Source organism: Macaca mulatta, chromosome 7 (genome assembly GCF_049350105.2).
Source record: "Macaca mulatta isolate MMU2019108-1 chromosome 7, T2T-MMU8v2.0, whole genome shotgun sequence".
Lineage (NCBI taxonomy): Eukaryota > Metazoa > Chordata > Mammalia > Primates > Cercopithecidae > Macaca > Macaca mulatta.
Genome location: NC_133412.1, coordinates 149,190,937 through 149,216,188, shown reverse-complemented (window position 1 = coordinate 149,216,188; position 25,252 = coordinate 149,190,937). Strand labels below are relative to the sequence as shown.

At 43.0% G+C, this 25,252-nt stretch overlaps 1 protein-coding gene across 1 annotated transcript in view; it reads right to left on the bottom strand.

Moving 5' to 3' along the window:
* IFT43 (intraflagellar transport 43) overlaps positions 1 to 23,183 on the bottom strand; it is a 97,696-nt gene extending 74,513 nt beyond the window's left edge. The window contains exons 1-2 of the mRNA XM_002805123.4: positions 23,105 to 23,183; positions 19,949 to 20,041 (exon numbers count right to left, since the gene is read on the bottom strand). Of these exons, the coding sequence (XP_002805169.2) occupies positions 19,949 to 20,041; positions 23,105 to 23,158 (147 nt within the window). The 5' untranslated portion in view covers positions 23,159 to 23,183. The remainder of the gene's footprint in view (positions 1 to 19,948; positions 20,042 to 23,104) is intronic.
* Between the last annotated feature and the right edge of the window lie 2,069 nt (positions 23,184 to 25,252).

Below are 25,252 nucleotides of genomic sequence, written 5' to 3'. Positions count from 1 at the left end.
TGATACAAATATGTTCAATAAGATAGGAGGTCCAGAAAATAGCATGGTCTAATCCTTACCCCTTTAACGAGGCAAGTCAAGGATTAGATTGAGGGAAGCATTAAGGGCAAAGTCAGAATTAAAAAGTGATGCCAAAATCATATTAATAACAGCTTGAACAGTGGGCCAAGCTGTGTTAGGCTGCATTCAGTATAAATCTTCGCACTTGGAAGACAGCTGTGTCTTTACTGCATGCTACAAGATATTTTCCTCATACTAACAGTGGAGTGGCTTTGAAGAAGGAGGGACTGAATCAAGAAGGACATGTGATTTTGCCACAAGGAATCAAAGGGGAAAAGCCATTTAAAGGTGGGGAGAGGGAGGCAGGGGAGGAAAGGAAGAGGGAGCAGGAAGGAGGGGCAGTCCTAGGTTCAAATTCTAGAAATGTCTCTTTCTAGCTGGGCAGCCTTGGGCCCATCATATCTTCACTGAGCCTCCTTTTCCTCATGTGTAAAATGAGAATGATCATGAGTCCCTTGCAGGTCTACCATAGACACTGGAGAAAATCCCTGGCATACAGTAGACTCCTAATAAATAGTGATAATAGAGGCTGTTATATTATTTTCAGAAATAATAACGATAGTAATAAAATGCAGACTTCAGAAGAGAAATCTTCAATGCTTAGGGTTGAGACAATGGGAGTTTTTGGTGGCCAGATGTTATAGGGCCTTTTACTTGGGGGAGGCCTTGCATATATTTCATTCTAGGGATCCAATTATCTATTCGAGCTTCCCTGAAGAGAGAGATATCCTTTAAAGCTGCCCGAATCAAGAAGAGGAAACCACAGTTCTGTAGCTCACTGAGACGTAAATGTGATGCTCAGGACAGCCACGGTGTTGGCAAATGCTCTACTGGTGTCGCACTTCCCAAATAGTCACACATAACCTATAAGAAAAAGAGCCATATCCTACAGCTCAATACAGAGTCATCAAACTGCCCAATTTAAGTGACTCATGGGATAGGGCTGCCAGTAGTTTGCTGAAGAGGCTGATCCAGAGAGAACAGATTTCAGCCCTGAAAGTCATTCTTCAAATTCACCCTGGACTTTCCCACCCTGGATGGCATCTTCTTAATCTCAATTATATCCTTTTGGGTCATCCTAAATCAGCTCTCCCTCCTTCCTCTTCTTGGATCTATATACCTTTCAGACACTTATAAAGACATGCCCCATTTCCCCATACTTTTTGCCATTCAGCCAACATAAACATTCTTTTCAACATTCATCAGAAATCAAAACCTATACATTTCTGTCATTCTCTTAACTCCTTTCCATTTATTAAAATTAACCCAGCATGTGTGTAGCCAGAAATGTGCACAATATTGAAGGTGTAAATTCCCAACACTCTAAGAAGCAACCCCTCCTGGCACATGACTTAGTGACTTTGTACAAGCACAGTCTAAGACTTGCTACCTCAACCAAATCCAGGATGGAATGACTTGGAGCAAGTTGAGAGCAGTAGAAGCATGCTGTAACCTTGATGCTTTAGGAAACCTGATCTCTCACAAGACTCCTCACAGGTGATGATGGAAAAGAAGTGAGGGCAGCTTGAGAGAAGCATTAACCCATGGGCTGGCGGCCCACCTCATGTGAGACCTAGAGAGAAATGCCTGGCTTCATTCCCCACTCTGTGTCACACAGTGGTGAGACCAGGGACACTGCAGGTTTCACGCTGTAGTTTTTAATTTTGCTTTAGTTGTGGGAGCCCAAGGAGAAGACACTATAAGCACAGAGCAAGGTCATGGCTAGCAAATTAGTAAACATTTCACTATACCTACTATATACCATCTGAAAAGTAGCCCCAGGACAGGCGCAATGGCTCACACCTGTAATCCCAAAATTTTGGAAGGTCAAAGCAGGAGGATTGCTTGAGCTCAGGAGTTCAAGACCAGCCTGGGCAACAAAGTGAGACCTGATCTCTACAAAAAATAGAAAAAATTAGCCTGGCATAGTGGCGCATGTCTTTAGCCCCAGCTACTCAGGACACTGATCTAGGAGGATTGCTTGAGCCTAGGAGATAGAGGCTGCAGTGAGCCGTGATCCCACCACTGCACTCCAGCCTAGGCAACAGAGCGAGACTCTGTCTCAAAACAAAACAAAACAAACAAACAAACAAAAAAACAGTGTCCCCAGTAATCCTTAAAAATATTTTTTAAATTTCTAGAACTGTTTCCCAAACTTCTGGATTTCATAAACTGTCAATATTTCAAAAAGCAAATTTCTGTTTGTGTGGACTGGCAGTACAGGTTAACAGCTTTTAATTTTGTTAAGAATTTTTTTTAACCATTTCTTCTCTCCATCATTTCATTACAGAATGGACCTTTCTAATCTCCCCAAATTAGAAAGGACACAAACCAGGATAAGAAATGGTCCTTTAGATGGAATAAATTTAGTTTATGAAAAACTTACTACATTGTTCTTGGATTTCTCCTATGTATGCATAAAAACTTCCTTATGCATACACCAATGTTAAAACATACTACAGTCTCTTTTTCAGCTTATCAGTCCAAGCCCCAGGTTAATTTCTCAGGTTCTTTTCCCACCCTTTCCCAAATGAGCAAGGCTGAAGGCCAGCTCCTCTACCACCCCAGCTGAAAATGGCTTAACAGGAAAGGCAGGACCTAGGAACAGTCACTTAACCCATAAATTTTGCTACTCAGCTTGAGGCTACACAGAAAGACCCTCCCCACTCCCGCCCTTGAAATAGCACGCTGCCAACCTCTCTAACTCTAGAGGCCTTTTTAGATTAACCTTTCCTAGTGCTCAGCACAGCATCTGCATGGACGAACACTTGTATTCTGGTGACTTATCTCTGGTCTCTGGGCCTCCCTCATACCCATGTTTCTGGTCATTACTTCCAAGTTGCACCTCTAATGTCAGAACACTTTCTGTCTCGATAGCTAATATATTAGAACGTCCCTGTCATTAGTACCAAGGGAAAATGGACAATCTGTCTCTGCAACAACCCCTCTCATTCTTTTCTCACCAATAATATCATCTGAAAAAAAGAAAAAAACAGTGTATGTTGAAACAGTCCAAAAGCAATTAGTACATAATGGGAAAGTAGTATGTATTCAACTAATCTTCACACAGATAATAATTGTAACTTTGGACAAAACGTATAAAACCACTATTAGAAGATACTGGAGAGGAAACAAAAGCAGGCAGACACTGGAGATTTTATCCTTGAAAGAAAAGAACTGGACTGTAAAAATCCATGCTCAAATAGATTCTCTGAGTGTGAGTGCACTCAGTCTGTACAACAACTGGGTAGCTGGAACTCCAGCAGAAAGCTGCAATTTTATTGGCTTTAAAAACAAAACTTGGAGCTGCTAGAAATAGGGGAAAATCCTGAGAAGGAGGGAGTCCCCAAATATGTACACAAATTTCTCTAAAATTCTTAGTCAATACCTGAATTGTACATGCATGAAGGAGACTCCAAGAAATCCAGTGAAAAGCAAATGCTGAAAGGATAATAAAAAGCTGAGTAGAGATGAAATTTCATTGCAAGGGAGGCAGAGTCTGGAGTTTGAGTTCCACAAAGTTAGACGTGCTTGGTACAAACATTGAGTCTTTCACTGAAATCCCAGAAGGGCCATCTTAGGAGTAAAGACCATGTCCCAGGACTATGGGATTTGCTCTAGAACAAAGGGCAAAACCAAAATAGACCCAACCTAACACAATCCAAAACCAAGTTCCCACAAGTTTAAGGTGATCCACAAATAGTTTAACTGCCTACTAAAACAAAAATAAATACTTTTCAGAGGAAGGTAATTCCAGAGTTACTGTAAATTTTCATCTACAATGTCTTATGTACAAACAAAAATTACTAGACATATGAAGAAGCAGGAAAATGTGACCCATACTCAGAAGAAAAAGTAGACAATAAAAACTGACCCCAGATATTAGAATTAACAGACAAGAACTTTAAAGCAGCTATATAAGGAGCTTAAAAGCAGATATATGTTCAAGGACTTATGGGAAAAGATGGCCATAATGAATGAACAGATGGGAAATCTAGGAGAGAAACAGAAGCTATGTAGGAAAAAAACAGACGAGGAAAAATAAATGGAAATTTCTAATTTAAAAGTAAAATATCTAAAATGAAAAAAATCAGTTGGGCTTAACAGCCGTTGGAACAAAACAGTAAAAATCACCAGTGAACTTAAAGACAGACCAATAGAAAATACCCAATCTGAAGAACAAAGGACAAAAGATGGGAAAAAAATTAATAAGGCTTAAGGAACAAAAAACATAGAACAAACTTATGGAACAATATCAAACAGTCTAACATGTATGCAACTAGAGTCCTAGGCACAAAGAAAGAGAAAAAAGGGCAGAACAGATATTTGAAGAAGTAATCGCCTAAGACTTTCCAAATTTGGAGTGACAAGTATCAACTGTGAGATCTGCAAACCTTAGCAAATCCTAAACAGAAAAAATCAAAGAAAATGACACACAGTCACATCATAGTCAAAGTGCTAAAAAGCAAAGATAAAGACAAAATCTTTAAAGCAGGCAGAGGGAGGAGAAAAGACTTACATACGGAACACTCGGGGGGAAAAATGGCCAGAGGACAAAGTTATGGCAATTTTTAAAGTGCTGAAAGGAAAAAAAAACTCTCAATCTGGAATTCTATATCAATATAAAATATCCTTCAAAATGAGGATGAAATGAAAACATTTTCAGATTTCAGATAAACTAGATAGAGAAGTTGTTCTTGGCGAATCTGTCCTACCAGAAATGCTAAAGGAAGTTCTTCAGGCTAAAGAGAAATGACACCCCCAGATGGAAACTTGGATCCATTGGAAGAAATGAAGAACAACAAAAAAGGCAGAATTTCTCTCAGACAACTGTTTAAAGTAAAATGACAAGCTGGGCTGGGGGTGGTGGCTCACACCTGTAATCCCAGCACTTTGGGAGGCTGAGGCAGGTGGATCACTTGAGGTCAGGAGTTTGAGACCAGCCTGGCCAACATGGTGAAATCCTGTCTCTACTAAAAATGCAAAAATTAGCCGGGTGTGGTGGCGGGCGCCTCTAATTCCTGCTACTTGGGAGGCTGAGGCAGGAGAATCGCTTGAACTGGGAGGCAGAGGTTGCAGTGAGCCAAGATCACACCACGGCACTCCAGCCTGGGCAACAGAGTGAGACTCTGTCTCATAAACAAAACAAAATAAAACAAAACAAAAACCTGACAAACTGTATTACAGAGTTCTTAATATAAATAGTTTAAAAATATATGGTATTAATACCACAAAGCACTGGGGGGACAAGTGGACTTACATGGCTGCAAGGGTCTCATATTTTATATGAAGTGGTACAATTTTTTTTTTTTTTTAAACGGAGTCTCGCTCTATATCTCAGGCTGGAGGGCAGTGGCACGATCTTGGCTCACTGCAACCTCTGCCTCTTGGGTCCCTGTTCAAGCAATTCTCCTGCCTCAGCCTCCCGTGTAGCTGGGATTACAGGCACATGTCACCATGTCCAGCTAATTTTTGTATTTTTAGTAGAGACAGGGTTTCACTATGTTGGCCAGGCTGGTCCTGAACTCCTGACCTCATGATCCTCCTGCCTCGGCCTCCCAAAGTGCTGGGATTACAGGAGTGAGCCACCACACCCCACCGTGGTATAATATTAACTCTATGTAACCAGTGATAAGGATGCATATTTTAAATCCTAGAGCAACCACTTAAAAAAAAAAAGTATTAAAAACTATACCTAAAAGCCAATGGAGGAATTAAAATGGAACATAAAAGCAATGGACTAAACACAGTGACATAACTCTCCATTATACTGGGTAAAGGCATGTGACCAGAAATGTTTCAGCCTATCACTAATGACATTTAACATTAGTCAGTACCCTTTTCCTGTAAAGTATCATTATTTAAAAGAATATTTTACTATCATTTTGCTCCTTCTTAGTAATTATTGACGTGTCACATAAGAAGAGGAAATCTAGCCTAGCTAATGATTTCGGTGAAGCTTTCTGATAACAACCTTATGGTTTCTAAGCAGATTAGATATTCTATATTCACAGCACACTCTCTCTATCTCCTTGCCTCTCCTAAATCCTGGCTTCCCCCATGGACTTCATTGCTCTCGCGGCTCTTTCAAGTAGAGTCTGCTCATTCTTTAAAACCCCACAAACCCAAGTCCCAAGACAATACTCTTGTTTCACTCCCCAAAGTTCCTCTAGACCATTACTCTTCCAAATTATTATGAAACACTTCTTTCAAAACTCATACCATTCAGCTATACCACCTCTCTCTTCTTCATTCCTGTCACTAACAATGCCCTGAGCACGCACTGACCAAAAATTTGGGCATTTGGCTCCCTCTCCACAACTATTCTCATTATTCTAAGCAAAGTCAGTGTTCACATGAACAGTTCTAATGTTTAGCCTTGTGGTTCCCAGACCCTTTAAATGCCAATGGCCTTGCTACTTCTTGAAACTCCAGTCATAACTGGAACTGCTCCATTTCTGAAATATCCAGTCCCCTCCTTCCCTCCTTATCTAACAACTTCCTTCTTGGTGTCATTTCTTTCCCTATCAACCGAGTTCATTCCCAAGGTCTATGACATCATGCCACCCCCCCTTATCTTTTTACTGCACTTCCCCTTGCTATGGCTGGAATGTCCCCCCCAAAACTTGGGTTGAAATTTAATTGCCATTGTAACAGTATTCAGATGTGGGATTTTTTTTTTTTTTTTTTTTTTTTTTTTTTTTTTTTGAGACAGAGTTTCGCCCTTGTTGCCAAAGTGCGCGATCTTGGCTCACTGCAACCTCCACCTCCTGGGTTCAAGTGATTCTCCTGTCTCAGCCTCCTGAGTAACTGGGATTACAGGCCTGCACCACCACACCTGGCTAATTTTGTATTTTTAGTAGAGATGGGGTTTCACCATGTTGGTCAGGCTGGTCTTGAACTCCTGACCTCAGGTGATCCACCTGCCTCAGCCTCCCAAAGTGTTGGGATAAAAGGCGTGAGCCACCATGTCCAGCCAAGATGTGGGATTTTTAAGAGGTAGTTAAGCCATGAAAGCTTCTGCCCTCATGAATGGATTAATGCCATTATCACTAGAGTGGGTCCCTTATAGAAGGACAAGTTCAGTCCCCTTTTGCCTTTCCCTCTCATATGCCCTCTTGCCATTCCACCTTCTGCCATGGGATTACTCAGCAAAAAGGCCCTCACCAGATGCCAGCACATTGATCTGGGACTTCCTGGCTTCCAGAAGTGCGAGAAAATAAATGTCTGTCGTTCATAAATTACCCACTCTGTGGCATTCTGTTAGAGCAACATAAAACAGAATAAGACATCCTCTAAAGCCTGCATCAAGCCAACTACTTGCTTCCACTGTGTCAAGATCCAGCCTGCTCAGGGGTGTTGGAGAAACTTGCACAACCATGCGAATTAAGGCTAAACAAATTCATGATCTGCCTTCCCTCAGCAGGGTCCTACCTGGTCTCCCTGCTTCCAGTCTCACCTACCTCAAATCTGTATTGCATGCCTGCAGGGGCCCCTGGGAGTTACAGAGAGTTCTAGATAGCGAGGGGAAGCTAGGTTCCAATCAGGAAGCATTTCTATGTAAGTATTTCTGGTAAATTGCCTAACAAGGTCTCTGAAGAAAGGCCATCTGAATATTGAAGACTCAAGTAACTCAGCTATGACTTCTGTTCCAATTGTAAGTATTTGCTTTTATACCTGATTTTGAATCTATCATTTTGAATTGTTTGTCTTAAAGAAGGCCTCCAAATTGCATAAGCTTCAGGACTCACAAAACCTGGATCCATTCCCATCCAATTGTTGCCAAAGTGTTCTTTCTAAAATGCAAATCCAATCATACCGCTTCTCTACTGAAAATGTGTTTGTACTTGGAGATCATGAAGGGTCTGTGTGTCAAAAAGGTATTAGGGGTTCATGCTATAGGTTCTTCATAGAGACCCTAGAATGTATGCTGATGGCCCCCACATCTGTTATCACTAGTTTCCAACTTTCTCTCTTAAGCTCCATACCAAATTTTCAACTTGGCAGACCTCTTTGAAAATCCTGAAGGCAACTCAAATTCAGCATGTCCCAAATTGAAGTAATTATCCTTTCTTGTTCACCAACTGCTAACACTCTTAAATTCTCAGTCTCAAAAATGTCATTATCCATTCAGTCTTTTCAGCTACATGTGGGCTCAACTCCAGACTCTCCTTCTCTCCCACTTCCAACAGCCAATCTGTTACCATGTCCTATCTGCCCGCCCTCAGACAGGTCTCTTGTCACTGACCTCTCCTCTTTAGGCCCCTCCACCAGGTTTTTGTTATTGTTTCCCAAAGTAAGGCACATATGCCACTGGTGAGATGCCTGGAAAAGGTAAATAGATGAACCTTTTTAAAAATAGCCAATTATGTATGTTATGTACACTAAGAAAAAATATAAATACCACAAATGATCATTTCATTGAAAACTTTTTAAAAAATAAATGCAGTTAAGTATAAAAGGAAAGTTGATTTAAAGAGAAAAGTTAATAATGTGAGTGGTATGTATTGTAACTGTAAAAATGTAAAACGGTTAAAATGATGGGGAAATGCCAGAAGTTTGGGAATGCTGCCTTGGTTGATGCCTTCATCATCTCTCAGAAGGACTGCTCCAACCGCCTCCCAGCGATCTCCCTGCCAACTAGCTCTCCCACTCTATCCTCCAGTGTAGCTGCCAGATTCATCTTCCTAGAAAACAAAGTTGGTCACGTCATTCTTTGCTTTAAAATCTTTGTGGGCTCCCTACAACGTAGAAAACAAACTCTTATTTCTCCACTTGGAATGCCAGGCCTATGTTCCCAATATATTAAATGGCTTTACCGTGCCCTAAAAGCCCGCGGCCCCTGTGCAATGGCACGCCTTAGAACAGGCTTTGCAGGCCGCCAGAAATGGCTTTTTGCCCTCCTTGCTCATTAGCAAATTCCTACTCGTTCATGTCAACCCACTTCAAGAGCTGCCTCTTTTAGAAAGCCTTCCCTAACTTCCAGGCAGGGTAAGGTGCTCCTTCTGGGTTCTTGATCTCAGATACTACCTCAGAATTATAATTGTTGGTCAGGTATGTGGTTCCCCAACTAGAATACAAAGTTTTCTTGTTAAAATATTTTTGTATTGGAAAGTGTATATTAAATGTAGGATAAATAAGTGAATGAATAAAATTCTACTTATAAATATGTAAATAAAAATATATATAAATGTGCCAGGTGTGATGGCTCATGCCTGTAATCGCAACGCTTCGGGAGCCCGAGGTAGGAGGATCACTTAAGGCCAGGAGTTTGAGACCAGCCTGGGCAACACAGTGAGATCGTGTCACTACAAAAAAGTTAATATATACACACATATATATAAATGAATGGGCAAAGCAAAATGGAGCGTGGGGGTCGGAGTTCTTCGTTACCACTGGTTAAGAGGACAAACAAAAAGAGATGCAGGAAAAAGAGAAACAGTGGAGAAAAAACAGAGGAAGCTCAATAAAAGAGAGGAAAAAAATAAAGAGAAAGAGATGTCGGAACCAGGCATGGTGGCTCACACCTATAATCCCAGAGCTTTGGGAGGCCAAGGTGGAAGGACTGCTTGAAGCCAGGAGTTCAGGATCATCCTGAGCAACATAGCATGACCTTGTCTCTACAAAAAATAAAAATAAATTAGCTTGGTGTGGTGGTGCATGCCTATAGTTCCAGCTACTCGGCAGAGTGAAGGGGAGGATTGCTTGAGCCCCTGAGTACATGTCATAGCCTATTCACTGAATTCTTTCAACAAGGATTTACTGAGACCCCACTCAGTGTGTATTGTGCCAGGCGCATGTGGCCTTCTCTCTGCTCCCTGAAATTGCAGGGACCCCTATTGCTAAACCCAATAGAACCTGCTCAGGCCTTCCCTTCCTGGACCCTCTCAGCAGCATCAAACACTGCTGACCCCTCAGTCCTTCATGACACTCTCACTTACCTTGGCTTCTGGACACTACAGGTGCTTGGTTTCTCCTCTCCTCTCTGGTCACCACTCCTCGATTTTTTTTTTTTTTTTTTTGAGATGGAGTCTCGCTCTTCGCCCAGGCTGGAGTGCAGTGGTGCGATCTCGGCTCACTGCAAGCTCTGCCTCTTGGGTTCATTCCATTCTCCTGCCTCAGCCTCCCGAGTAGCTGGGACTACAGGCGCCCGCCACCACGCCTGGCTAATTTTTTGTATTTTTAGTAGAGATGGGGTTTCACTGTGTTAACCAGGATGGTCTCGATCTCCTGACCCCGTGATCCACCCGTCTTGGCCTCCCAAAGTGCTGGGATTACAGGCATGAGCCATCACGCCCGGCCCCTCAATTTCTTCTGGTAAGTTGTTTTTTGGCTGTGTGTTTCCTAAACATGAGTGGTTGTCAGCTTCTGTCTGTTCCTCCACTTCCATCAGAAGCCCTCTCCTCTTACTCTAAAACCCTCTCTTAGAGTGTTGGGCTTCCATTTACCACCTCAATGCTAAGGACTTCCAAATCTCCAGCTCCAGCCCACAGCCTAGTATACACAAGTCCCACACATTAAAGCCTCTCGGGCATTTCCTGCAGGTTGAATACATCATCCCCCACTCCTCACACCTGAGGATTCATTTAACCAGCACTTATTAAGGACCTACACAGTGCCAGTCTCCAGGGAGGAGAACAGCCACTTCTGCAGCTTGCAATTGGTCAGGGAGATGAAACTAAATAAGGACACAAACATATGATTACAAACCGTGATTGAAGTGATAAGGAAAATGTGAAAAAAGAAACGAGAGCATATAATAAAGGCACTTCACTTAAAGAATAATATTTTTTGAAGGAGTGATACTCAAGTCAAAGGATAAGGAGAGTAGTCAGCCCAACAAACACTAGGGGTAGATATTCTAGGGAATGATTCTTTCTATTCTAGTCTATGAAACTCTACTATTTCAGGGAAGTATTCTAGGGAACTAGACATTATAAGAAGTAGGGAACTAAAGAGGCATGGTAAGGAGCCCAGCACAACTACAACAGCTGACAGGTGTGAAATGAGGCTGGCCATGCAGAGAAGACCCAGATCACACAGGGCTAAGTTAAGAATTTGAGTTTGTTTGTTTGTTTGTTTTTTATCTTAAGTGCAATGGGTATCCATTAAAGGGTTTGACTGTGAAATGACTGATACACATTTTTACAAGACCACTCTAGCTAAATTGCAGGACAGTGGCAATATAAGAGGAGGCACTAGTCATGAGGCAACTATTGAAGCCCGGGGGGATGATAGTGGCTCAAATCATTTATCTAATTCCCTCCTAACCCCCGCCCCCAAACAAACACTTTTATTTTCTAACAGAATTCTGTTTACAGCCATAGATCCTGACAAGTCTCTGCTCTGGGCACTTTGCCTAAATAGAAGTCAGTTCTCATTACAACAAAGGTATCATTCCCATGAAAAGTTTCACATACCAAAAAAAGATTTCTGAACACAGCCAGTGGTCTATTTACTCCAAAAAGGAGTCAAACCAAATTCCAACGTTACCATAGAATCTGAAATCCTCGAGCACACCTCGGAGATTTTTCTTGACCAGCAAACACAAAAACATAGAGAAAGGTATAGTGGCTGCACTGAAGATGCAGCAATAAAAGACAAGGCTAAAAATACTGAAAGCTTGTTTAGCTCTCATAACATTACCAATTATTTCAGTGTCATACTAGAAATGTTGACCTCATATGGGTCATTTGTGAAAAAGCAAAGGGGCTGGTTTACAAACACTTAGTCCATTTATCAAGGAAGGCAAAAGGGGCTGGTTTCAAATACAAAGTCACTTATGACCACCCCTCTATCACCTGTATGGTCAACTGCTCCACCAACAAATCCACCACGCCATGCTCTCTCTCGTCTCCAGAACTCGGCTCGTGCTCTTCCCTCTACCTGGAATATTCTTCCCCCCCTTCTCTTGGCTAATTTCTACTCATCCTTCAAGTCTCAGCTCAAACATGGTTTCTTCCTGGATCACCTTTTTGGATATCCCTGAGAATAAAATGGGCTCAACGTGTGTACTCTCATATCTTCTGTAATCACCTCCACCTGACACTTCTCTGTAAGCCCCTAGGTCAAAGTTCTAGAAGACAGGGAGCATGTCTGGTTAATCATTGTATTCCAAGTTCAAAGCACAATACCTGGCACACAGAAAGCTCCAATCAAGTTACATAAATGAATGAATATTTCCTTTTTTCCAAGGTAACTGAGGTCACCAAGGTCACTCCTGCCCTCTTCATTTTCTACTCATCTGCCCCCAGAACAACAAAATGATAGAAGTCGGCAATTAAGGATCATTCTTTGAAAAGACTGTCAACCTCCAGACAGACAGTTGGATTTTGTTGATGGAAAGGTGTTAGCAAACAACTGGCCAACAGCACAGGCAGAAATGCTACTACAAGGGACAAATAAAATGGGTCTCTAGTGGCACAAAGAATTCTTACCAAAAGGATTCCTCACCCAAATGTTTCTTTGCCATAAGGGCCAGTTGTTAGTCTATGAAATATGAATATCTCTGTATCTTGGACAGAACTGATATTTAGGATAAATTGATAATACATTCTAATTCTCATGTGATACAGATAAGGACAATAAAAGTTAGCAGGTGTTGGGCACTGCTTTAAGAGCTTTATATATTTTATTTAACCCTCCAGCAACCCAATGAGATAGATACTACTATCATCTCCATTCAACAGATGAGGAAATTGGCTTAGAGTGGTTAAGTAACACACCTGGGATATACACCTAGTAACTGGCAGAGCTGGGATTAAAGACAAAACGATCATCTTTTCTACTTCTCAGATTACATAGAAAATGACAACAAGAGAGGACTTACGGTGCACTGGGCTAAGCTCTTGACACATATTTCTCACCTAACCCTCCCCATAGGTGAGTAGGAAAATCTTAAAGTGCTCTTTGACCACCAACTTGCACTCTGGGTCTCACAGAAGCCAGCAAGAAGGCATGTTTTCCTGGGGCACTTGAAGAGCCTTTGACAAAGCCAGAGCCAGTGCTGGCGGAGAACCTCAAGATGCTGATTTCCAATTGCAGGCTCTACCCTGAGATGACATTCCCTCCCACACAGCGGCCGGCCCCAGAGATGGGCCAGCGATGCACATCTGCACACCCCAAGGGAGAGTTCAAAACCAAAGCACGCCAAGCATGACATAAATATGAAGTGTGGAAAACACATTCCTTATGAACAACTCCATATCAAATTCCCTGCATCCCTCTTCGGCAACGTTATCAGAAGCATCATTCAGTCCAGCCGATTGGAAAGCGGCTACGAAAAATGCTGGAAAATGTGACCAATCAGGAGAGTTATTTTTGTGAGAAAGAAGAAAAATGTCACCAAAAAGGGTCAGCAGATAACCCTATTGGGCTGAAAATAACTGCCTGGCTGGCAGACCAGTAAGGGGACAGGCGGAGGGCGAGAGACGTAATGCAAAGTGCCAAGGGAGCTCCAGCCGAGTGAGGCTGCTGGGGGATGAGGAAATTGGCCTAATTTGGGAACATGAGCCCAGCAGCATTTCTCAGATTCCTAAGAGGGAATCTGGCTAACTTTCAGTTCTGCGTCCTCGGAGGAACACCAAGGGGATGGGGGGAGAGAAAGGGAACAGCTGTGACTCCAACACTTCTCTAGACCACTGAACGAATAAGGGTGATCAAGTGAGAACTTACTCCCATTCCAAAAGACCCCAAAGGAATGACCCTGAGTCTCTCTGCCCTCTCCAAAACCCTCTTCTGTACTTAGAGGTCTTTCTTCTTCCCATCTAGCAGGTAGGAGAGGTTAGGCACTTGAGTCAGAAAGACTCAACTAGAGTCACCGATTAGCTGAATGCTTCTGACAAGTTACCCAGACTCTCAAAATCTCCATGTCCTCACATGTACAATATGATGATAAGAGTACCTACTTCAAGAGCTACCATAAGGCTCAACTAGGACACTGCATGTAATGAACAGATAGCTAGCAACTGTTCCAGTGTAAGCTATGACGATGATTATTAAAAGGACAATCTGCAAAATAAAAGCTAAGCCAAAAAGAGATCTAGATCCCAGCAAGAAATGCTCATCCAAAAGATGAGCTAGCCCTGGAGAGGTTTTGCCAAAGATTACTTCTGCCCAAACTCGGTAGAATGTAACTTTTTGGCAGAAAGCGTCTGGGTCTGTCCTTGAAAGAGTTCTGTGAGGGCACAATCGTTTGTATCAATAGAAGGCCAAGGCTCAGGCAGAGAAATCTGGTTTAACTCTCAGACCTGTCCTCCCCAGAGAAAGTTATACATCACAGACATGTAGACACTCATCATAGAACTATCTTCCAGCAAAATCCTCAATACCTACAATTCCAACCGGAACTGCTAGCTGAACCATGCTTCTAGTGATCCCAGCCTGATTTGCAACAGGTGCACCCCACCTCCACCCAAAAAATGTACAGTCATAAGCTTTCTTAGTACTTACCATTTCTTCTTGGGTTTCTGTGTGCCAGATACCGTGCTAAGTACTTTACATGTGTTACCTAATTTGATCTTCACAACAACCCTAAAAAAGTAGACACAACTCCAATCTACTCCAAACTAGTAAAATTACACAAAGAGTTCATCTTTCCGGTAAATTTTAAAATTAGACAGTTAAGTGATTTGAAATGTATCAAATGACCAAGCAAATAAAAAGACTTTTCCTCTTCTCTCAGAGCAGGAAGAAGAGTTTAATTACCTGGACAGAACCACAGGCATCCTACTGGCACCGAGTCCTAAGTGGTTATGGAGACAACCAGAAGGAAAAGATCAAGAAGAGAGTTCACACAGTCCACTCAATCAGATATCCTGGAACTTAGGGCATACAATTTTTTCACTCAACTTCAAATTAAAAACTGGAGACGAATGTAGATTTTTTTAAGCCAAAATAATTCTTTCTTTTCATACCCAGGACTACAAAAAAAAGAGGCCTTTCTATAATTTCTATTTGTTTTAAATTGACATGTCATTTCTGAACTGCCTACTCAAGAGCCATTCTCCTCACCTCCCTCACCAAGAAACCCCGATGCTATGTATGGTAATGTGCCCATGAAAAACTCCTCTGAAACTGAGAGTGTGGCTGTAAGATCCAGTTCTGACCAATGAAATGCAACTAGAGGTCTCCTTAGTGAGGTTTCTGGCTACTGTTTTCCTGATAAGAAGGGGTACACCCTTCTTACTGGCATGCACCTTGAACTCTTCAATGATTCCCTCTCTTCCCACCTAGAATGCATATCTGATTCCAGGAGAATGACCAGCCATCTTGCAACCATGAGAACAAAAGTCACAAGCTCCAGATAGCACAGCAGGAAGCTGGAAGGAGCTAGAGTAATGCAGGACATGCTCCAGTGACTGCACCCACTCTGCTCTGCCCTCCACTGGACTCTTTGCTACGTGAAAGAAAAATTGCTCCTGTTTAAGTACTGGAGTTGTTTCTGTTGTAGGCAGCCAAATTCAACACTGATTGATAGAGGAGGCCATTGAAAAATCAATCCATCCTAAAAGACAGGAGTTTTAACTTCAAATGGAAATGGGAGCCAGGTAGATCTAATGTGAGTAAATCTGACTAGGTGTATCAACATACTAAGCAGTGAACTGGAGAGGGATGGATGCATGTCAGCTCTCAGCAGCTGCAGCTCCAGCCAATTGCCACCATGTGGGAATGTCAACCCGGCATTCTCACTGTGCCAAGGCTTCTGATTTTAAAGAGAAGCCCCAAATCTGAATTTCCATATTACATTTCCTAATTGATAAATGCGAACCAAATATTAAAATTCTTAACCCTGTATGGATCAAATAAAACATGACTACAGACCAAATTCAGCCTGAAGGCCACCAGCTTTCAACCTCAGTAGAGAAGGTGGAATAAAAAGAATGCCCAAGTTCTAGAGAAATAATAAAGGCTGGCAACATATTAAGCATTTGTGTGTCAGACTGAGTTAAGGGTTTTATCACTTTTTCTTTCCAGCCATCCTATGAAGTATGGAATATTATTATCCCTGTTTCACCAACAGGAAAATGAGGCTTACCAAGATTAACTCAGTATCATAGAAGCTAATGTATGACAGGGCCAGGATTTCGGCCCAGGCTAGTATGACTCCTAGGCCTGTGCTTTTACATAAGAAATGCCTACTGCAACTAGAAAGCAAAAAAACTTTTCTCCAGGCTCGGCGTAGTGGCTCACACCTGTAATCCCCGCACATTGGGAGGCCAAGGTGGGAGGATCAATTGAGGCCAGGAGTTTGAGATCAGCCTGGGCAACATAACAACTTTGTCTCTACAAAAAAAATTAGCCAGGCTTGGTGGTGCATGCCTGTGGTCCCAGCTACTCAGGAGACTGTGACTGGAGGATCGCTTGAGCCCGGGAGTTCAAGGGTGCAGTGAGCCATGATCATGCCACTGCATTCCAGCCTGGGAGACAGAGCAAGACCCTGCCTCAAAAAAAAAAAAAAAAAAAAAAAAAAAAAACCCTCTGCTCTGGATAACTACTAGCCAAACTATGGATAATTGAGTAGTAGCCTGTGAACAGACTTCCAATCAGTTCTAAGAGACTCTGGCTGACATGTTCTTTCTTCGCTGCCCTTTAATAAAAGCAGCAAAGCGCTGTCCCAATACATCTTTATTCACTAATTTATTGAATGAATGCTTGCACAGTGCTTTTCAGTTTATTAAAAAGCTTCTCAATGCGTATCTCACTTGCCCCCATATCAACCTGGTGGTACTACTATCACTATCTGACTGATAATGAAATGGAGAATTAGAGAGATTAATGGACTTACTCACAATCCAGGCAATTAGCACCCACTCCTCTGGTGCGAAGCCCTGTGTTCTTTCTGCTTCCTTCACCAGAGCTCCCAACTCCACTACCTCACTTTAAAATAACCATGTGTTTGAACTAATTTCCACTTAAGTCTAAAGTAACTCCAGCATGTCTGACAACTCCCAGGTACCATATTTACGTTTGCATGGATATCTTCATCCTAGAATATAGTCAGCAAGAGGACAAAAATAAATATATCAAGTAATAGAATTGGAATGTAAATGGGCATACACACAAGTCTTGGGATCTAACTTTAGAAAGAAACAGCCAAAAAGTCCCACACAGCACACTGAGCATCTGGCCCCGTGGGAGGCTGCCCACACTGTTTAAACCTCAATTAGCCCAAGGAGAAAGAGATCCTGGAATCCTAACTGGCATCTTGCTTTCAGAGGCAACAGTTGGGTGAAGAGCAGAATGACTTTTCATCATGTTCTCCCAGAAAAATGTTAATGCACAGAGTTTAAAAAAAAGGGTAAACCTCGAAATAAGTAGGTATTACTGAATGGCTGAAACCCTGAAAGGGTTCATCACACTCTGTGACTACAGAGTTATATTCTCACACCAATGATTCTCACCTGGGAGCCAAGGGGAAGTGAATGGTAGGCAAGCAGGGCCCACTGACCCCAGCCCAGGAGCTGATTTGGTATGGGGGTCATATAAGGCTTCAAGGCCTAATCAGGTCATCACAGGCTCATTCACCTAACTACCATAGGTGGCTATAACCTCCTTCACAATTAAGTAGACTTTAAAATATATGTGTGTATATATATACACACACACTCTTAATATTTATATATATATATATATAAATATATATATACTCTTGTTGTTCATTGTATATTTATATATACATCACTATTGTTGCCCAGGCTGGAGTGCAATGGCAAGATCTCAACTCACTGCAACCTCCGCCTCCTGGGTTCAAGCAATTTTTCTGCCTCAGCGCCCCATGTAGCTGGGGCTACAGGCACATGCCACCCATACCCAGCTAATTTTTAAATTTTTTGCAAAGACAAGGTCTCACTATGTTGCCCAGGCTGGTCTTGAACTCCTAGGTTCAAACAATCCTCCTGCCTTGGCTCCCTAAAGTGCTGGGGTTACAAGCATCAGCCACTGTGCCTGACCTTAAGTAGACTTTTAATTAGTCTTCCTGGTTGCCAATGATCACGAGAATGTAAATTCCATTATGGCAAGAGATCTTGTCTCTTTTGTTCACTGAAATATGCCAACCCTGCAAAATGGTGCCTGGCACTTACTGTGTGCTTCAATAAATAGTTGTTGAGTAAATAAATGAATGATCTGGTGTTGGAATGAATCCTCCTGGACCCATGTGGAACAGTGTAAAATGCCAGAGGCCAAGAACTAGCTTCCATCAGCTCAGTCATTTGCTTCCTCATTTTCTCTTTAAAGGCACAGACCACTGCAGTTCAAGCTCCCTGAGATCCAGGGTTGGGTCTGGTATATCTTCTTTCACCAAATTCCTACTTTATATCACCTCTCCTAACTGTGCCTCCAATGCTCCACTATCCGCACCTCCCAAGCCCCCCGCCCCAGGCCCCATAACACTTCTACTCAGTTTCTAATGTGTAAGTACATCACACACTATTTACCTGACTCCACCTCATCCTGCGCAATAACAATTGCATGCCTGTTCTGCCAGGCACTGTGACAGATAATAGGGTATGAGGATAAGACACAACCTCTGCCTTCCAGATGCTCATATCTTATGAGAGAACCAGACTTGTAAACAATTAGAATACAATGTAATAAGTATCATAACAGAGGTGCCATGCCCACAGTTACACACTGACAATCCTTGGACCAAATCCAGCCCATATGGTGATTTAATATCCAGTACCTATGGTGATTAGGTTTTCTTAATCAGTTGCTAACCTCTAAAAATTTGTTGCTTTCACATAAAATTTAGACTGCCAGCATCTCTCAAAGAATCACATCTGTCAATATTGGGCCTATATTCTCTACAGCATCAACCAGCTTTGGCTAAGTAGTGGCTGTCCCTTTAGAGGGAGCATGTGGCCTCCAGTTCCCAGTCCTGCTGCCCTAACCTGCTCCCCTAGTGTCTTCCAGGCAATGAGGCCAAGGGGTGAGCTGCTAGTTTTTCTAGGCCAGCACAGATGTTATCTTAAAGTAACGATTCTCCATACCCACACTTCTAAAGAGAGAAAATGAAAGATAAATGGACATGGCCACATGGAGAGCTTAAGAAAGTGGTGGAGAATGCATTTCCTATGAAAATAAAGAATATTCCTACCTATGTGATATGTAAGTGAAGTGTGTCCATGTCAGGTATCCGGCTCATTTGCTCACGCACCTGCCTGACCCATTAGGCTTCTCAGCATGGGTTCCTTCATCTGTGGCAAACCTACTATGGGCCAGCAAGCTAGAAGCTAGGTTTCCTGCTGTCTGGGAACTCACTGTCCAGTGAGGAAGACAGACATGTAAAAAGACAATTCACATATAATGGGGGAAGGTAAAAAGGGGCTCTGAGTATGCTGCCAAAAGTAGTGCCCTGGCAGTATAAAGTATTGCTCATCAGAATTACCCACCCTCCACAAAGAAACTGGATCATTTCCCATAATTCCAGGCTACTCAGAAAAGTTTCCAGAAAAGTAAGGCCAGTAAATGATCTGCTTCCTGCCGGAAGACTGTAGAAAGTGCAGGTCACCACCGAGAGCAAATGTCTAATTGTGTAATCCATCCTTACGTCACCAGTCTGCCTCAATGGCATTTATTCAGCAGAAATAAAAACCTGGAATCCTACTGGATTTTGAAACTTCCCAGTCCCTTGCTTCAGCTAACATAAAAAGTTCTACATTAAGAATATAAGGAAATGCACAGAAACTAGTCTGGCATCAAGGAAAAAAAGTTCTTCTTTCATTTCCTGCTACAAGACAAACGCCAAGGAAGGGAATTCCCAAATCAAGATAGGAGAAAGGGTTGGCATTCAAGAGAAGAAATATGGAATACCAAATCCTTGGTCATTAAGGAATCACTAACTCTTAAACAGCTTTTCTTCAGATTTTTTTTTTTTAGCACCCACCTCTCCAGTCAGAGTCAAAGAGGAATTCTTGCCATTGAGGTGATTCTCGGCCTGCGCTGACTCCCGTTGAGCTCGGCGACCCACCTTGGCCCTCTGTAAGGAGAGACAGAAGGCACTGCTGACCCAAATGTCATTTCGGCCACTACAGAGATGACAATCCAGCCGGGCGCGGTGGCTCACGCCTGTAATCCCAGCACTTTGGGAGGCCGAAGCGGGCGGATCACAAGGTCAGGAGATCGAGACCAGCCTGGTTAACACGGTGAAACCTCGTGTCTACTAAAAACACAAAAGATTAGCCTGACATTGTGGCATGCGCCTGTAGTCCCAGCTACTCGGGAAGCTGAGGCAGGAGAATCGCTTGAACCTGGGAGGTGGAGGTTGCAGTGAGTCAAAACTGTGCCACTGAACTCCAGCCTGGGTGACAGAGCTAGACTCTATCTCAAAAAAACAAACAAACAAACAAAAAAAGAGACAATCCTGGGAAGGTAAGCAAGGACTGGATTTATGATGATGTATTGGAGAATGGGATTTGAGTTACCTGGGCATGTTTTTGCCCAGGTAAACCCCTAAACCCTTTAAAACAAGCACCTTAGGTCAGTTCTATTTGATAGGAAAATAGGAAACTTAGGGTTAATTTCTCACTCTGTTGCCCAGGCTGGAGTGCTCACTGCAGTCTCCACCTCCCAGGCTCAAGTGATCCTCCTACCTTGCCCTCCTGAGTAGCTGGGACCACAGGTATACACCACCACATCTGGATACTTTATTTTACTTTATTTTTTGTAGAGATGGGGTCTCCCTGTGTTGCCCAGGCTGGATAAGGTTTTCTTTTAACAGCTATAGAGATGGCAAAAGAAAATTCTATTTTCTACCCAAAGAAATGCAGTTACAAATTCCTCTAGGATGGGCAGAGACCTCATGCCACAGGTCAGAGAAGAAGGTGGTAAAGGCTCCCATGTTCCTACGCAGGATTTCAGGAAGGCTTAATTTCAAATCTGCAGCTTGTCATGAAAATCATTATCAAACAGGCTTTTGGAAAGAATTCCTAAATTCCATGGCAACTGGAAAACAGTTAGCATTTGCTCTGATATATACAGTAACTGGGTTTGCCTTTACAGACATTAAAGGAAATCTAGTACAAGAATTTTGAGACATTATCTTTGGAAACCAGAGCACTTCAATATTCCTGGCCATCAGATGAACCATTTGCAGGTGTTTCCCAAGGCCCTCCAGTGGAGACTCTGTGCCTCCAAGGCTTCCCAGCACATAAACAAAACTATTTAGTCAGACTCTTGGGTGCTGAAATATTTATACTTTTGCTTTACTTTGTTTAAAAAATACAGCATTAATATAAGCACTTTTAGATCTCATTTAGTGTGGCTTCCTTTGATTCTCACAATAATGGACAGGAACTGAGACCGATGTCATTTTACAAAGGAGGAAACTGAGGCCTAGGAAGGTGATGAAGTGACTGACATAAACCTAGGAGCAAAGCCTTCTGATTTCAGATCCTGGGTTTCCTGGGTGCTTTCCACTATATCCTGCTGAAACTTGTTTTAAGATGTTCTAAGGACTGACTGCACCACTAAATTGACAGGGGTTACAGGAGAGCTCGTAAAAACTCTTGGGCAGTGTTGACACTTCAAATTGTAGTGTCATTTAGGTTTCAAGGATGATGGAAACAATCGTTCTGAAAATAAGCAGCTTATAGTCTTCTCAAGGCAGACAATTCCATCCCTTCACCATGGTTGCCCTTTTCCATTTTTCATAGCATTGAGTATCTGAATACAGCATCCTGCAATATAGTGGTTGTGCTAAAACAAAAATTCAATGATCTTGTCTCTAAATGCTGATCACAGGTGGTTTCTCTAATAATTTTTAAGTATTTCAAGGTTTTAAACTCTTTGAAGACCCTGTATAGATAGATGCACAGGGTAGAAAAACTTCTTTACTGCCTGATTTTTGTGTATGTTAAATGTAGTCTATTTATTGGCCATCACCCACTGCAACATAATCACATGAGGGCAGGAACTTTCCTTTATTCATTGCTGTATCTCCAACACCTAGGACACTGCCTGATACACAGTAGGGGCTCAATAAATATTTGTTGAATGAATGAATAACTACATTCACATCCCCAGGTACTAAAAAACATTCACGTATCAGCAAGGCCTGGTGACCTTCAAAACACTTAGAGATCTCACAGCAGAAACTAAAGACTTGCCCTGGGGCCCGATCTTTTAGTAAGTGCGATCCTAAGCAATTTTAATGATAAAAAGGCCTGATGGGGGTTACAAAGAAGGAAGATAAACACTGAACTTGGGTCTTGAATCAAGCTGCATTATTTACTGACTATAACGCTGGGCAAACCACAGCCTCAGAGGCAGCAGTAGCTAACCTCTTCTGACTTCTTCTGTGATAACATATGCCAAGCACTGAGTTACACGCTTCCCATGTATTGTTCCATTTCCTTTTCACTGCAACACCTCCATTCTAGGCATAAGAAAACCAAGGCTCGGAAAGGTTAAATCGTTTTTTAGGTGTTTTTTGAACCCAGGCAACAGCTCTATGCTCCATGTGGCCTCAGTGCCTGAGCACCTAATCACTCCCTCACGTTACAAATCGGTTACAAATCTTGGTTTCCTTAACTACTGAGGTAACTGAGGTAATTCCCACCTCCCCGCGGGGATTACGGGGAAGATTACAGTCCCTGCCTGCCTCCCTTCCATGCATAAAACAGTGAGGCTTTTGCAGGAACTTCTGGAATGAGGTGTCCCAAAGGAAAATCTCTAGGATGGGAGAGAGTGCGACCCCGGCCGGGGGCCCCCCATCACCCTGTGATCGATCTGTTCTGGGGAAGTTCGCACTCGGGGCTCTAAAAAACGGAGAAAGGCTCGGAAATTTCCCACGGCCCTAGAGGCCGGCGGGGACAGGGTGTTTTCCACTTTTTGAGGATTTTAAAGAAAGCAAACCCCAGGCCAGCAGCGGCGGAGCCCACAGTGGCCCGGGGGCGGGGCGGTAAGCTGCCTCCTTCTGGGCCTCGCCAGGCGCGGCTCGAGGCCTGCCGCCCTGAGTCGCCTCAGAGAAGTTGGGGCCGGCGGGGTCGCTCCTCCCCACCCGCCAAATCCTGGCCCACAAGGCCCCCGCATTGGTCCTCACGGAGGTAGCCAAGCTGTAGCGCAGCTCCTCGTCCAAGTCCAGCAAATCCTCCATCTCCGCGGCCGCCTGACGTCACTTCCTGGAAACCGACTGGTCCAGCCGCGTCCCTGCTAACAGCCCCGCCCCTCCATCCCAATTTTTAAAGGGTCCGCAGCATCGTTCCTGGATTCTGTGTGCCATCCTCCAAACTACCGAATCTTTCTTAAACCTGCCTTGCTTCACATCCGGAAGCAACCTCCGGTTATTAAAACTCACCAAAGCTGCTCCTGCGAGACGGTAAAATAATTTGGTCTTTAGGAACTGTCTGCATTTGTAGCTCTGTTTAAATACATCAATATATTAAGTGCAAAGCACTACTACTGCTAATAATAATTATACTGATGCCTCCCACTTGTATAGCTCTTTGCAATGTACAGAAGGCCGTCACAGTTATTGGCTTAACGTGAGGGGCATAACAACCTTGTGTGGGAAGCAAGGTAAGTGGTATTGTTTCCATTTGACAGATGAGAAAACAGGCTTACAGGGAGTCAGGTGTAATCAATGGTTTACCATGAATTAAGGAAAGTGCAATATACATAATCTCTGCCTTCAAGAGGTTTACAGAGAGGCCAAATCAACACATCAAATAGCTGAGTAGTAATAACTTTCCAAAGTACAAACATTCAATATCTCATTAAATCCCAACAATCCCACAAAGTAAGTAGCAGTAGTATCTCTAACACAACAATAAAGGACACTGAGGTACAAAGAAGGGGCTTGAGGAAAATCACCTAAGTGCCAAGCAGCAGAGCCAGATGTCCTCCTGACACCAGACATTACTGGAGTATTTATCTCCAGCACATACTACTGGGTGCCAGCCATTCTCCTAGGCTGGCAGAGGGAGAGGTACCACAAATTCCCAGCCTAATGGGGCAGTTAAGTTGCATCTTCATTGACTCTTCATATGAGATCTCCAAGTCAATACCACTGGCCAGGTCTCTGGCACTGGTTGGCTGAGATCCACAGGAGATGGGCTGATGGCCCTGAAAGCAAACAACATTCCCAGTATTATGTTGAGGGGAACGTCTGGATGGCTACAGTTTAAAAGTAAGGATTTGGAAGTGGCAGTAGCACCCCTAAAACCAGATGCAAGTATTTCTTAAATACCCAGTAAATTACTCAGTTCAATCACACGTTACTGGATAGGACTGCGCGTTAGCATGCCTGTGACAGCAGGAACACTGGCCTGGATGTCAGAAGAGCTGTGTTCTCATCTTAGCTCTGCTGATAACTACCTGTGTAGCCAGAGCAGAGCCCTTTTCGGATATCAGTTTCCTCCCTTGTAATTACTTTAGAGATTATCTCTAAGATCCTTTGTTAACTTGCTTCTCAGTGAGAATACTTTGTTAGCTTTTAATCTGAAGAAACATTCATTGCCAAAAATCCAAGATAGATGAAATATAGGCTCCAATGAATCCCTTGTTCCCTTCTTCTTTGGCACCAGATGAGGAAGAAGGGATTAATCTTTAGATTTTTCCATTTCTTATAAGCTCACAGCATATCACCATCACCTTATAGTCAGTTTCCAGACCTTCACCCCCACTTCTTCCCCAATTTGCTGAAAACAGAAGGCAAATGGTCCTCACTCGGGGCAGAGAGGTACCCTGCTGTAGTGGCTTCCAGACCTTGCTGAGCACCTGAATCACGTGTGAGGTTTGTAAAGAAACAGAGATGCCAGGGCCCCATCTCTGGAGACTCTGATTTGGTAGAGGTGGAGTCCAAAAAAGTATAACTGTAATAATTTTCCTTTCCATCTTGCAACTGTCTGCTCAAAGGCCTTTCCTTATCACCCTATTTTAAACTGCAACATCCCCCAACCTAGGCACTCCCCATCCTCCTTCTCTGCTTGATTTTCTGCCATACCACGTTTGTTTGTTTGTTTATTTGTTTGTTTGAGACACGGTCTTGCTCTGTCGCCCAGGCTGGAGTGCAGTGGTGCAATCTTGGCCCCCTGCAAACTCTGCTTCCCTGGCTCAAGTGATTCTCCTGCCTCAGCCTCCCAAGTAGATGCCTGCGCCAACATGCAGGGCTAATTTTTCTATTTTTTGTAGAGACTGGTTTTCGCAGTGTTGCTGGGGCTCGTCTCGAATTCCTGAGTTCAAGCAGTCC